This window comes from Amphiura filiformis, chromosome 13 (genome assembly GCF_039555335.1).
Source record: "Amphiura filiformis chromosome 13, Afil_fr2py, whole genome shotgun sequence".
Classification (NCBI taxonomy): domain Eukaryota; kingdom Metazoa; phylum Echinodermata; class Ophiuroidea; order Amphilepidida; family Amphiuridae; genus Amphiura; species Amphiura filiformis.
Genome location: NC_092640.1, coordinates 9694734 through 9710424, shown reverse-complemented (window position 1 = coordinate 9710424; position 15691 = coordinate 9694734). Strand labels below are relative to the sequence as shown.

The 15691-nt window shown below is 33.9% G+C and overlaps 1 protein-coding gene across 6 annotated transcripts in view; it reads left to right on the top strand.

The window, feature by feature from the left end:
- LOC140167985 (paired box protein Pax-6-like) overlaps nt 1-15691 on the top strand; it is a 119600-nt gene that overhangs the window by 72098 nt on the left and 31811 nt on the right. For all 6 annotated transcript variants that reach the window (XM_072191294.1, XM_072191292.1, XM_072191289.1 and 3 more), the window contains one exon: nt 6579-6759. In XM_072191294.1, coding sequence (XP_072047395.1) covers nt 6579-6759 — 181 coding nt within the window. The remainder of the gene's footprint in view (nt 1-6578; nt 6760-15691) is intronic.

Sequence of the window (15691 nt, the reverse complement as noted above, 5' to 3'; positions counted from 1 at the left end):
AATGTGACTTTGCGTATTGGGTAAGTTTTAAGATAATTACGCAAACTCCAATTTTTATTGTTACGAAGTTTTTGCTGCTCTGATCAAGACGAACTATAAACCGTTACGTTTTTCTATAAAATTTATACTTTCTATATAAATTTATTGTGCACGAGCCTAAAATCAAGGCATGGGCGATAAACGACGATGACAATGATGGATTATCCAGTGCATGCGAATTAGCAAAGCCCCGCCCCACTAATTAAGTTCCAATTCGCCCAAGAATAGCTTGGTTACGCTCGGCACGCGAGCGCATGTATTCATCAAATTAAGTATCAAAACTTTAAATTTTTGCGGTAAAACCACTTTTTAGTAATTTTTTCAGCAATCTATAATTCAATCAGAATAGTTTTGTTGGTAGATTCGGATGTTTAGAGTCGTATATTTGATATGGCCGAGTTAAAATGCAGTGACTAAATGTGTGTTCACACATTTGTCTATAGCATAAATCAGGCTTTTTTATTCACTTTTTTTATTTCTGATATCGGAGACATAACTTTTCATAACTATTATCAAAATTTGACAAATCTATTTATTAGGATAGTCCTATACACAAGCCTCGTGTTGCTTCAGCAGTACGCAAAACCAAGCTTAGTTGAAAATTTGTCATGTTTAATTCATACATCCACGTGCAAAAATCCATATAATACAATATAGACTATATATCAAGAGGAAAAAAGTTCATACTAAATTGACTGTGTGGTCAAGCGAATACACTGTTATATTTTGCCCGATATCCTTTTACATGAATAATTATTACATAATCTGGCATAAAAAGTACAGCATTGCTCCGGGAAGATTCTCTCTGGCTGGCTCTCTCTCGATATAACTGCTCTTCCTATGCCTTATCGGTATAGTCTATCCCTCCATCCGTCCCAGGTTATTCACGCAGCGTGAAATCGTCATTCAGCCGAACCATGCGTTAGAGAAACACGGTATCTACTAGTAACTCGATGTCTTCAGGCCCATTAAGTTTCCAATACGATAATGAACGCTACACTACACCACTTACTCCCAAAATCTATAGGATTTTTTTCCAATCCTGCGAATAAGAGGAAAAAATACATATGGAATATTTGACAAAGGCGTAGTTACCTATAATCTTTTACCAATAATGGTCTTTGTTTTGATTGATTGGTCCAATTGATTATTGGTATTTGGGGACGGATATATCTTCATTACTTGAATATTGATTAGTTGATTATGAGTTATGAACATCATGAAAAAATATGACATCAATTTGAATAGTTGGCTTGCTAATTTGTCTTCTTGTTATCCAATATCTGATAGGTGTTGACAGCATTCATATTTTGGATATTATATTGAAATCATTAAATCAAATCATGCTATTCCGGTTGAAATCCATACACCCCCTATGGAAGGTATAACCTTAATCTTCCACACAGGGAGTGTGATTGTGAATTTCAAATGGGGTAACCTGAATGGGTGACTCCATTTAAAATATATACCCCGTGTATACGGGAGATTAAGGTCATGTCTTCCACAGGGGGTGTATGGATTTCAACTGGAATAGCCAATTGTCGTTGCATTTGAAAGGGAAAACCCCTACTCTAAAAGGTAGGTCCAAAAATAAAATAGAAAAGGTCCAATAAATCTGCCATGTCTGTTATCAAAACCACAGATGGTTCCTAAGGGAGAACCGATGAGGTGGTGCTCCCTCTTTAATCGTACCGACAACAACAACAAAAAACAACAATAATAGCAACAATAACAATAACTTTTGATACCTCGTATTTTGTACGTGACTGAAATCGTATCTTTAAAGAAACTACCGTCAGTTTGTTATAAACCAATAGATAACCATATTGCTATCTTGAGTAGATAGCAATTAAAAGCGTAAAAAGCTTATTAATTTGCTATCTACTGTAGATAGCAATACATTGTGTATTCTATGTGAGTTCTATGCATGTGAAATTACTGTCTACTGTAGATAGTATTCGATTTTTTGTCTGACATTAACATTGACGAAAAAGTTGCTATCTACTGTAGAAAGCAGAAAGTCAACAACCCACGACGACCTGCGTTGATTGATTCAGAGTTATTCCTTAATTTTAAGTGACATGGAATTGATTACATGATATTGCAATGATCAACCATAGTTGAATAAAATGATGAGGAATCGAATGAAAAGTCTATAAAAATATATGTAAAATATCACATCAGCTTCATAACACGCACACCATTATGCAAAAGAGTGATCAAATGAAGTGAAAAGACCCACATTTCATCATCGATCTTGTCCGCGTCATATACATATCGCGATAAGTGTAAACCCCATCTTTATCGCTGTTAATGTGTTTTATGGCACTTAAAACCACATAGGGACTTCACTTTCCTGTATAAGCTTTGAGTTAAGATATTTTCAGAATGGTTTAAAAATAATTTTGCGATTACAATGTAATTCATAACATGATATGTGTCTCTCATTTGAGATAACATTCTTTGCGTCTATAGGTATACGGCATACCTCTTGCCATGCAGTGCGTGGTATAAATTATGCTGCCGAACGTGTCTGTATAAAATAGTCTCATGTTTTAGGGATAATTTCCCTCCAATCATCTCAGCCATGAAATCCAATTGTATGTACCGGTATTAAGGTTCCAAATACTACGTGCAATATACGGGTCGCTTAGGGTGTGAAGCAGTGTATACACACGCGGTTTGCCAACATTCGGCGATAGTCTACGGGTCCTGTTATCCAGTGTTTCGGGCGGCGTAAGTTCATCAAAATGCCGTGCAAGTTTTCTCGTTCACTGCACATATATCAGTTGATCTTTTAGCTGCGAGGAAAAGAGGCTATTACAGGCCGTTTTTCTCTCTCATTTCTTCCATCTCTATATTAGATCTGATATTTCAGTTTAAAGACAAGTATCGTATGCGAGAAATTCACTTGTTGAAACAAAAATGGTGCAAAATGAAATTTAAAAATCATTTCTTGTGATCTAGCCGGCCTTTCTTGATTTAATGGATAAAGCTAAAACTGATTTGTGATAATTTATTATCATGCAAGAACATCAACCACTTGTTATCTTGTAGGTTGTAATACCTTTTAGTCTCTGAAATACATCTTCAAATTGTTGGCAACAAAATATTGAAATTATTTGAATCCAAAAGAGATATTGCAAATCTGTATAATCTAAGGTTCTTACGAGTTCATACAAAGTGCTCTTATTGGTGGTAAGAAATCCTGACAATAATTCCTCAAAATTATTGATGTTCTTGTTATTCACATAATAAATATTCTAGCTTATAAATGCGAAGAAAGCAGCCGATTTTCACCACGTTACATCTCATATGTTTCATAAAATGTCCATTTAGTAATAAACTCTGCTAATAGGTTTATTTTACCACTGGCCACAACTAAATATATGTTAGTAAAAGGCTTTTAAAACATATCATTTAAGTGTCAGACCCAGTAGAATTTATACACGGGTCAGTGGCTATAATTGACTTCTGGTTATTTAAGGCAACGTATTATAGATATAAAATAAACGTCACATTTACTCGATATAGAAAAATATGATATTTGACCATGCATATGGTAAAACAAGAGGCAGGTATAAGGATTGATGTGTTGGTTTTAAAATGTATGGACCACAACGGCCTCATCCCAATGCCATTGTTCAATAACCTCTTAAACAATCAAGAGTGCAAAATTTGACCTAAAATTGCAGAGTATGAGTTTTTGTACCCAAATTTTCAAAGATCATTCAATGAATGTACAAATGATTGGTATTTTTACGATTTTATCGTAAATTATACTGATCTTTAGTATCACGATTATACATATTATACAGTATTGATTGTTCATGCACAACACAGTTGGTGCATGTGTAAACGTGATAAAGAAATAAATATTGAAGAACATAGCAATCCAACAAACATGTTACAAAAATGCTTTCAATACTTTGTTTTGAAAGTCGTAATGCATAATAATTTCAATATTGTCATGAACTTTATGTGATTGCAACATGAACATACCAAAGCTGACATTGTGTATCTCGTAAATATTATCGACAGTTTCAATATGGTTATAGGTACAACAAATTTAACGGCAGAAATAGTAAATAAGGTATCAAACATGGCGTAAGTAACGAAATGTATGAATGACAATTGAACCGATTACGGTAGACTCTCATACCAGACGTTTTTTTTTGTTTTCGCCGTGTTCACTCATTTACAACATATCAAATCAATTGCATGGTTTGGTGGTATCCAAATTAATTATTGCCCAACTTGATATGCGTAAAAGAAATCATTGACTTTCACAATCGAGCATGTAAAATTGCTTAAAAACTTGATGTAATTTCTGTGAAATTAAATAGATAATGGTAACAAGGCATGTTAAAATGTGACAATTAGGCGTGTTGGCGCGCGTGTCTGTAGGTTTACTGGGTTATCACAAATTTTATGGAGCAAAGGTGAAAACGGTAGTAGTGCTGAGCAACTTCCGTTCATGTTAGAGTTGTTTATTCTTAATCTATACCGCGCGTCACTATTTATACAAAAAACGGCAATGCAGTCAAAAGTGCATTAAGATAATGACTATTTATTCTCTAAATCCACACTTCTACACAATACAACAAATCACGAATGTTTTGTTAATTTTTTCGTATTTCTTTTCATACTATAAACATTTGAAAAAAAATGTGTGCGGACTAGATGCTCTCCTTTTCTATAGCGATTATGACTTCTTTCCGCAGGCGGCGGGCTTGATTGCGGAAAAGCTGCACATTATTTTTTTTTCTACGAGAGATAAGAGGACTAAAGCCTTGGGCGGATTTCGCACTCCGAGGTAGCACCCATTAACCCTAACCAAACTCACAAAAATGGTTCCAAATTTCATTCAAATTACACATTTATGGCCATATTTGGAATCTACATGAAAAATGCATTGAAATGAGTACAAATATGCCTAGTATTGGTTCAGTGGTTCTTAGAGCTTTCCTCATTTTAGTTCCATATGATCTAACCATCATGGATGTATGGTGAAACTTTCTGTAGCTGTATCGTGCGCAGAGCATTAATAGCACGACCCATCACGAGTTGAGTGCACTTTAATTTCTCTATCTCCGTTTTCCGTCGCTATTTTTTCTTCACTATCCTTCTTTTGATCAGAATGTCATTTTATAGATAAAAATGTAGTTATTGCACAATATAGTTTTCAAATATGACCTAACTTTTGTTTGTAAAATTGTATCATGAAAAGTTAAATTGTATAAATAGAGATTACAAAATTGGTAGTATCATTTTCAATTTTTGGGATAATAAAAGTCGTTTCAATCATGCTCTAGATGTTTTAATAATATGAAAAAAATCTTAATTAACATCGACGAAAGGCAGATGTTTTTATGTTGATTTGTTTTTTGAGGTTTAATAATCGACTTCTTTTACAAAACCAGATAAATAATCTCTAGAATGAAAACAAGATGAAAAGATCCAACGATGTAATTGAAAAATATTCAGGGTTTTTTTTATTCATCACCCACCGGCAACATAATACTCTACTTTCAAACACATCAAAATTTAAATTTCTTGATAACTTTTAATATTATTTTCTAGTACAATATTTAATCAAAACGATACAGGATTGTGCACGAGATTGATGTCTAAGTGGTGAGGTTTAATACATCAATTACACGGTACATTTATTTCATCGTCTGCCAGGTGGAAGTATTAATTGCTGCCAGAGGTAGAGTTGTCTGTGGCAATCACTGCATCACGTTAACTTCGACATGCCCGCGAAGATTTAGATATTCCCCGTACTTGCTCTTAACCCATAACCCTCTTAATCTTAAACATTTGAAAAAAGTTTCAAAAAATCTCACAATCTTAACTTTTTACAAACATATTTGAAAATATTTAAAATTAGTAGAATTGATCATGCCTACTTTTACTAAAGTGGTTTCTGTCATATTGCAGAAACACGTCAAATTGGTTGATGACATTTGGGAGTTGACTTATGTCTAATGCTTTAAGAAACATTTCCCAAACGGGCAAGACTCTTGGAAGTAAATTTATTTTGTATGACAACTGGTCATGTTTGATTTCTCATGACCTCTCACTCTGCTTTCCAGGATCTGTGATGTGAGTAATCATGTCGCTTGTGATATTACAGTACGGCGTGATAACTTATTAAAGTATATGGATATTAATAGAATAATGATAAAGTTTAGCTTGCTATCTACATAAGATATGAATGTTGTTGTCTACTTTTACAGTTTATTTACTGCGGAAGTTATGCCCGTAATTTTATAGACGATATCGACTGTATATAACAGCACATGTGCATGTGGCTTTTGCAGCATATAAATTTAATATTCTTGTATCAATCTTGGGTACAAAATACGTTAGACAGAATTTACAAAGAAAGTTATATAATCGTATAAACTCCAAGTTGCTATCTACTGAAGATAGCCCGATACCCTATACGTTTATTCAATATTGCATTGTAATAAGCATTGTTTCGCTTTGCGATATATGTTAATATATTTGACTTTATCTGTTTTATCACATAGGTGTCCTCAATCAATCGAGTCTTGAGAAATTTAGCTGCCGAGAAAAATATGGGACATGATGCGATGTTTGACAAACTACGAATGATAAATGGACAATGGCCTCGACCTGGACCATGGTACGCCCCCAACGTCGGTATGCCACCAGCACCACTTAACCACCATGAACCATTGAAAAAAGAAGGTAAGCTTACAGGTGTTACATCTTTTTTTTTATTATACATAAAAATATGCATCTTTGAACAAAATATCGGCATTTCTTTACAGGAAAGAAACTTAACTGAAGCTGTTTCATCAGATTAAGAAAAGTGTTTATTTTGATTTTTGATTTAAAAGTTTGTTTTCACTATAAACTCGTGCAGTGTATTAAGTAAAACGCCAAAGTCAAAGAGTTTAAAAGCCGACAGATTAAAAACACAACTACTTTCTTTTTTGGTTGGATAACAAAGCACTAATTACAATTATTTGATATCAACGTTTGTTCAGACTCTCTAGTGTTCCTTTTAGACAAAAAAGTTGAAGCCGCGTGATAATAGTGATTGAGTCAAAAAGCCGATACAGATTATATTATGATATTAATGAAAAGAGAAACGGTTCTTATATTCAATTTAAATATAAGCATGGCAAAGACGACGACGCACACATCAAAAAGCCTCTAATTATCACCGTGTTTTGCCACCTGTCGTATAGCGATTAGTACGGTGTGGTCTACGCCGTTGCTAGCTGGCCCTGAACTCGAAATGCCGTTTATTTAACATTTTCAAAATAGTCACGCATGAGGCGATGATAAGTTTAAGGGTAACATTGTTATGTCGTAATTGGGCGGGCGAGATGATGGTGCAGAAACGGGAAGGAGTGCGGTTAGGTAATTTTGACAAAGCAAAATCTACAGGCTTTTTGCTACACGTTAAGTACGCATACATTCTGAAAGGTCTGCTTACGTTAATTAAGAATATACCAATCCTATTTGTTTGTATTATCATGATTGTTTTGAATGCATTTTTTTCATGTATAGATTCTACATTAAGCTAATAATGACTTAAAATTTAAAAAATATTAATCATGCTTTCTACACGCACGGGCGAGGTTACATGAAAGGTACATTACTGCGCCAAAATGCGAGGCATAAAGTATAGGCATTACAATGATGTTATTTGGGCTTTAATTCTGTCAGGCAATTCAGTGCTGACTCTAGCAGCATTTTAGCTTCCAACCTTGAACTGAGAGCCAATGTAGCTCAGAGCAAACAGCATGCATAAATGAACGAGTAAATATTCCAGTTTCATCCACGCGCAATCGTTTTGTAACCTTTTAGACAAAATTGGTGAAGTAAAAGTGAGTTATAAGGCAGTAAATAAAAGGTAAATAAGTCCGATGGGAGGCGAGGGACATTTAAAGTGCATTTAACATTGGCACACTAGGGAAATCCTGCGTGGTAATTTCCCTAAAATTAATCAAGTATGGTACCAAGTTGTTTCTCTAGAGTTGTTTTGTACGGTGTACACATGGGGATATTTGTGGCGAGTATTGGGAATCACCCAGGGAGCGTAACTCTTGAGCAGACGATACGGAGCTCAAAATTGAGTGGAAAGATTGCGCCATTATTTTTTTTCATCCTTTTCTAGAGCAACCTTGGTACACAGTAGAGATATACCCGGTATTGCATCTGTTGAAAATTTTATTAGACTGCTATACCAGGTGAAGGAGACCCACATCACCCGTACACTTGCGCTGGAAACATCGCTGTATTAATGGAGCTAGTACGCTCCCAAATGAACATTACTTCTAGCTCAACGAACAGCACTTAAATTAGACGGACGCGGTAAAGTGACTCGAGTAGTATATGCCATAAGGCCCTGATGAATGCTATATGATTAAAAGACAGAAAAAAATATGATGAGATATTTTTCTAATTTATATCAACCGACCCTTATAATATCTTTGGCGCAAAAAGACACATATATTATTATTTTAATATATTTAAACATCTAAAAAAAACATGCATATTTACTTAATTTGTGTTGCTAACATTCATTTTGTTTATACTTGATTGTTTACTTGTTTGTTTGAAATGATATAGAATTTCAGTCATCGTTTTATAATAAATGCATCATTGATGTTCTAATTTCGTAGCCTTATCGTAAGTAATCATTTTAGGATTTTTAATAAGCCTGATGTATTTGTGCTATCTACGGTAGATAGCATTTTGAAAATTGGTGGCGCTCTTTATTATCAATAGACGATTCGAAAATTGACTATCCAAGTGTACAATTTAACTTCTTACTACTTTTTTCGATGCTAAAGAATTAAAAATAAAGTATAATATAATCAATTTAAACTCCCTCATATGCTTTATTATCAATATTTTATGTTGATAAAACATGTTCGAATCAAACTTTCTGTTTTTCCCTGTATATGACTATATCTGGGCTCTACAAATTGACCTCAACAAGGTTACAACAGATGTCACCTGAAACACAACAGTCTAAATTTGGTTTTTAAATGAATTCTATGAATCCATTTTTGAAAAAAGCCTGACAAAGTACATTCATACAAGTTCAATAACATTAATAACATTATTACTTCCACTGTTGTTGAGGGTATACAGAAAATATTTCAAAAAATCTTTAAAAATTAAATTGTTTGTTGGCATGAAACTTTAGCGAGAAAACCATATAATGTGTGTTAAATAGAAATAAGTGTTCGATTTGAGGCTGAGGTCTGTGGGAGATAGCACGTATTCTGACCAGTCAAAATGTCACAGGCAGAGGTCTGCCTTAAGTGTACGAAATTCAATATCGCCATTGATTGCACAACGACTGGCCCTTACATCACAAAAATAAATAATAAATTCCAATAATATTTTTCCGATGGTCTCGTTCTTCTTCCTAACTATAATATGATTTATATTTTTATCAAAATTGTTGGATATTGTTTCTGTGGTATTTTCTGTTCAGAAATATATTAAATTCGTTTACATGATATTTGGTTCCTCTCTTTTTCGTCAAAAACGTAATATTGATTTTGTTTTAATATCTGTGGCGACATAAAACAAAACCTTTGTTTTAATATTACAATGTTTTATGAGAGAGTGGACCGTGGACATGCATATGACGAACGGCTGGCTGTGGCCCATACCGATGTTTCTATTGTCTCTTTGCAGTATGCTCCTAGACGTTTGAACCAACAACGTAATACTAAATATATCGAGATTTGAAAAACAAAAGGTCAATTTTAATGAAATACAAAAAGGGTTTTTTAATTATAATAAACTATTTATAAAAAAATATTCTGGACAAAAGTATTGAAATATCTAAATATTTATTTCGCGACCATTTTCATCTTGAGCTTGTCCCATCGAACCTTTCACAGATAAAATCTGTCCTCACTTTTGGTACCTCATCAAAATGATGTTAAAAATTGTGTATAAATTCTTAAATTTCTGCTTCTTTTCCCCCCATATTAAAAAAGGGATATCTTTTCAACCTATTCTTTATGCACCTTTTTTAAAATTTGCTAATAAACACAACCTTTTAAAAATAATAACTCAAAAAGAGAGACCTCAGATCTGACATTACTTAATTTACGAAGTTCATAACTCAAGTCCGAAATCGGATTAAGTCGAGAAATATAGTGATATATTACTGAATTTAAGTTCAAGACTTTTCCTCAACATCTTAATAAATGAAATCCTTCAAAATACTCCCATCCTTTAAGTTTTTTCGTTTCATTTTGATCCGAGTAGATTTGTCATTCTGATAACACTCCATTCTTAAAGATCCATTCTTTGCATCTTAGTAGACCTGCGATATGAACGCCCCCAGTAATTGCAGGCTTAGTGTCTTGCATGGCATCTAAACCTCTTAACCCAAGCTATTCTCTAATAATTCAACATAAAGATAAATACTTTTAACGTTTGTTTTTCACAAAATTCAGAATTTTTCTTTTTCGTATGTATGAAATATCCACAAAAATGCTTTCGAACGAGTACAAACAAGTCTAGTATCGGGTAATGTTTTTCTTGCTGTTACTTTTTAGGAATATTAGGTTCTGATATTTGACACGGTGTATCATACGGACCAAATAGCAGCACATGCAAGCATTAAACCCCCTTAACCTTGGCCGATGTGTCTTTAATGAGTCTTTTAAATAAAAGGCAAAAAGGTTTATCTCTTTCACAAAAGCGTATATAAAGTCATCATATTATCGATCATTTTTAAAAAGATGCAATTTTCTTGAGAGTAGATCATTTGCGTGATAGTCCGGGGCTTGTCGTCCCCAGTGTATTTGTGATCCAATCGGTGTGATTATCATCGGAGAAGACCAGCCTGCCTACTGCCCTTTTTTGTTGATGAACAATTTCTTTTTAAATGGATGTGAGTTAATCTTGTCATCGTGCACCAGTATTGCCTTGTGTTGATGACAATGTACTCGTAAGTCTCAAAGTAAACACATTATAAAATATTTCCGCCAATTCCATGTAATCATTTTTGAAGAAACTAACTTCCAATACTTTCTTTGTTTGTTTTCGTAATCAAGTTCAAGTTTTTTATTATCATTATTGAAAATTTATGTGTCGAAATATGTTTAATGTTGATGATGTGATTCTGCTTTTAGAGTTGTTTTCAGCAGCCATTATAGTTTGATAGTAAGTTCTTATCTTCAGTAGATAGCAAGGATGCAACAGAGTTTAAAACTGTCGATTTACATACTCTTAAAAGCATCCATGTAATTTTGGCACACTTCCGGTTTCTTTGCATACGAGAGGGAGGGGTTAGCTTTGTAACAAACTCGTTTCGTTTACATCGCTCGTATAGTTAATTTCGCTATGTGGTACAGTGTAAAGTTGCTATCTACTGTAGATAACAAGCTGCTTAAAAACATGTAAGAATTAACAAAACTGTTTGAAAAAAGAGGCAAGATAATTTAAAATAGTTGGATGACTATAGCAGCAGCTGTGGTTTCTTTTGCTTCATTGCAGCTGTCGTAGGCTTGAATCCTTCTCACTTCAACCATAGTAACAATGTGAGCTAGGGAGGTCTCGTGAATTACACATTACTTGCATACATAATATACACGCCGTGTCTGGGACACCTATAGCTATAGACTTGTATGAGTCAATGCTTTCACTAGGTGGATAAAAATACGCGCATAAATTTCAAGAGGTTTCAGGTATAATGTGAAAAAGGTTGATGTCTGAGTGGTCTATCACTGTGTTTTTTGACATTATAATTATGGGGAGTTGGTCGCTTATTTTGAGTCATTTTATGTTTGAAGAATTATTATTGAGCGAACCGTATAGCATTTTATACAATCAAATCGGTCGACAATGATTTTTCTTGAATGAACGCTAGTTATTTTTTTATCCAGAATGGAAAACGCAGTTGTCGAAATAACTCTCCAAACATAATTTGATTTAAAACAACAGTAATAAAACAAAGAATAGCGCAAAATGTAAACTTGTACATGATTTACAATAACAAAGAAAAGCTTGGGAATCAATCTATATACATGGAAAAGTACAGAGTATATCCAAAAACCGAACGGTTTGATTATAACCTCTCCGTATTGCAACCATCACCTTGATCCTAAATCGTAGTGTTTTAGGCTATTTTCATTCTTTTCATTCAATAACACTACCTTTTATTGGCTTAAGCTTCCACTAATTTGCTTCAATTACATCCTTTTCAGTAATTTCTTCGATTTTCAATACTCTTTTTCTTTTCTCTAATCTCTCGCTTTCAACACATTATACTGCTTATGTTTACATGCAAGTAAATTAAATCCAGACCCGATCGACGATTGTGTACTATATTGGGTATGGCGTGCATATTGACTTTGTTTACGTGCCTAACCCGCCATGTAATTTTTCCACAATTCAACCGAGTTTTTACTATTTTGAGACGATCTCTATTTCTTCTATTGCTGCTGTATTTCAGTCTAGCTCAAGAAACTTGGAACTTGAGATATCGATTTTAATAGTAAAATCTTCACAAGTTGTTGTTTTTCGTTTTTCTTCTATTTATATCTCACACATGCAGATTCATGATATCAAAATCGTAAAAACCCATTACAGAACATAGCGCAATATTATGCACTATTTCAGAGTTTTGTTATATATTTCAATACCCAATATGATAATTGTGTATGGACATTCTGTTTTGATTCAAATATTTCAACAAAAATAGAAAAATAGTTAGCATCATAGTGACAAGTTTCTACTAGCTTCCACTATAGCTCAATATATTTGACCGAATAGTTACCAAAAAGAAGTGAGCATACCCTCTACAAGATACGTATGTTGGGTTTCTATACACAGGGCAGGTGTTTTGGTGAATTAAAAGGCTTTTTGATTTCTGCACTGTTAAGAGATTGCGAAGAAGAAAAATCCATAGCGATCCGTTAATGCACTTTTGATCGGGTACCTACTGGGGTGGGTTGTCACGTGATCGATAAAAAGAGCCTGAAAGCTTTTATAACCCTCCAAGAAACGGGCGTATATATTAAAATACGACGGGATGATGGGTTGATCTATTTGCGCTCAATTGTACCTTTTGTCATCAAACATATACGTTATAGGGTATAACAGAAGCATGTTATAACACGGTATACGGTACAGTTTATATTACTTTATAACAAGTTACTATCTCATAGAAACACACATGCTATCTACTGTAGATAGCATACACAGTCATGGTCTAAAACTACCTTTGGTAGACATGGTAGAGCATAAACGCAAATAAACACTTAGTACAGGTATTTCATGGCCGAACCAACTGATAATTTTAATTGTTAGAATAAAGCAGAATCTTTATGTCACAGTAGCGCCCGCTATATAGCTTTATTTTGTCTCCAACATGGATGGATCAGGACGGCCGAAACAAAGATCATTAAGGGTACTGATTTAACGGCTCTATAACAAAAATACATAATGATTCCAGATAGAATTTACTGTGAGTATGGAATACATATATTTATCATGTAGAATTGAGAATAAATACTAACAATTTGGCATTCTATGGATATTAATTCGTTAACCCAAATTGTGACGTAAGTATTCCAATTAATGTTAAACGTCGATTGGGAATTGATGTTTGAATCAGCATTGTAACTGAAAATTGATGTCTGAATCGTCTATACGTAGATTATTTGCCTTGAACAAAAGATGGCTATCTATTATATTTATGTTAACTTTAAAAATTAAAATTAATTCAAATGAGTTTGGCTCAGGTTGAAAATGGAACTAATAATACACGCTATACATGCAGAAAGCTGCGACTCAACATTTGCCCTATAAATGCACTTTTTGCCCATTTCACAACGAAATTTCATTCAAATCATGACAAAACTCCGTATATTTGACAACAAGTCAAATTTTTGATATAGATATAAAGCACAGTAGGAAAAACAAACCAGAGCCTATAGGCCGGAAACGGTGGGGTTTACCACAATTGAGATCTGACATTGGTAGAATAATACTAATTTGTTAACTCATAGCCGGGTCTATGGATTAAACACCCGTATCACCACATTGGTATTATACGTGATCGGTGAGCCTAAATAATCATAGCTTGGCCTAAGGGGTTATTGATAACGCTTCTTACGATACGAAATGGTCGTATGTCATGTAAGCTATGTATTTCACGCTATAAATATGGCAATAGCGATGTTAGGCTGGAAAGAAAGTATGCCATTTACCATGTTTACTAGTAGTTTTAAAATATGCGCACTTCTCTCGTGACTTCACTTTTTATCGCGACTTACTTATCAGCAAAGTACCCGTGCCCTTCCTTGCTCTTAAGCACAAATCCTTGCTCGCGTGCTGAGGATTTAAAATTTTCTAACAAAACAGAGCTCAAATTTACGATTTTTAAAATGCTTTCCTAATAGATTATTGAGTAGCTGCAATGAAATTTGAAAGAAATTGAATTCCTGTTTAGCATTGGGTCGAAAGTAAAGTCATTTTAACTATATTTACTTAGTAAACTCCTTAATCACACTGATTTTTATACGAATTATACTACTTTACTTCATACATTTGGTATTATTCCGTACATGGTATATATATTATATGTGACCGTGCCTGCCAGACATTTTTATTGACGTACCCGTCCAAAACGTTACTAAATAGAATTGCTATCTACCTAAGATAGCTTACATTACACAATGTAGCATGTATTGATTATATTTTCTTAATGCTCATGATTAAACAAAAAAAAATATAATTTTTTTATCACAAATATTTTTATTTTTAAGCTTGACTTAAACAGTGATAATAATAATTTACTCAAGTTAGTCGTCAAAAGCGACCGTTATTAGTTTTATTCTCATAAAGTCAACTGACTGAAGGTAGCTCCAAACTGGGTGTGCGAAAAAATATAAAATAAACACATCAAATAACACCGTTTATTTTTCATAGTTTCTTGTTCTTTACAAATGTATTCATATTTCAATCACGCAAACTTGAAAAGGTTATAGCTTTCGCAACTCACGATCTAAATTTATTGTTGGCATTTATTTCCGATAGGCCTATACCTTTACTACTAAACTAACAACAGTTCGGATGTGTACGCCTGATTTCGTTCATCTTACGCAAGAACAGACAGACCTATTAAAGTTCGTCGATGGGTCAGGGGCAGGAGGGCATTGTGTCCGTCATTTCGGCCATGTCTAAATCATACCGCAACACAGTCCAACACTTGAACTCTAATTTGCACTTCTGTACCAAAGCTCAGCTTCTGTCATGCGCATGATAAAAAGACACAGTAAGGCTAAGAAAAAGGAGAGAAAAATGCTTTTGTCAAGCCCAATTTTGTTTATTCAAAAAAGTGAGCGTGCAAGTTCTGATCGCACTCTTTTTTCTCCGTCTCTTTCTCTTTCTCTTACCACTTTTAAAAATTTAGCAAAAATTCATCGAGGCGGAAGAAGATCTTGGAAATTAGGCAGCGATATATATATTATTCATGACAAAAGGCGATAGTTTGTGTACTGCCTGCCCCGAAAATAGCGGGGAACTCTCTATTGGCTTAACCCTATGTCCACTGGATGTAGACGAAAGCAAATATTGAAATTAAAAAATAAAAATTTAAATTTATGATCTTAGGAATTCAAATTAG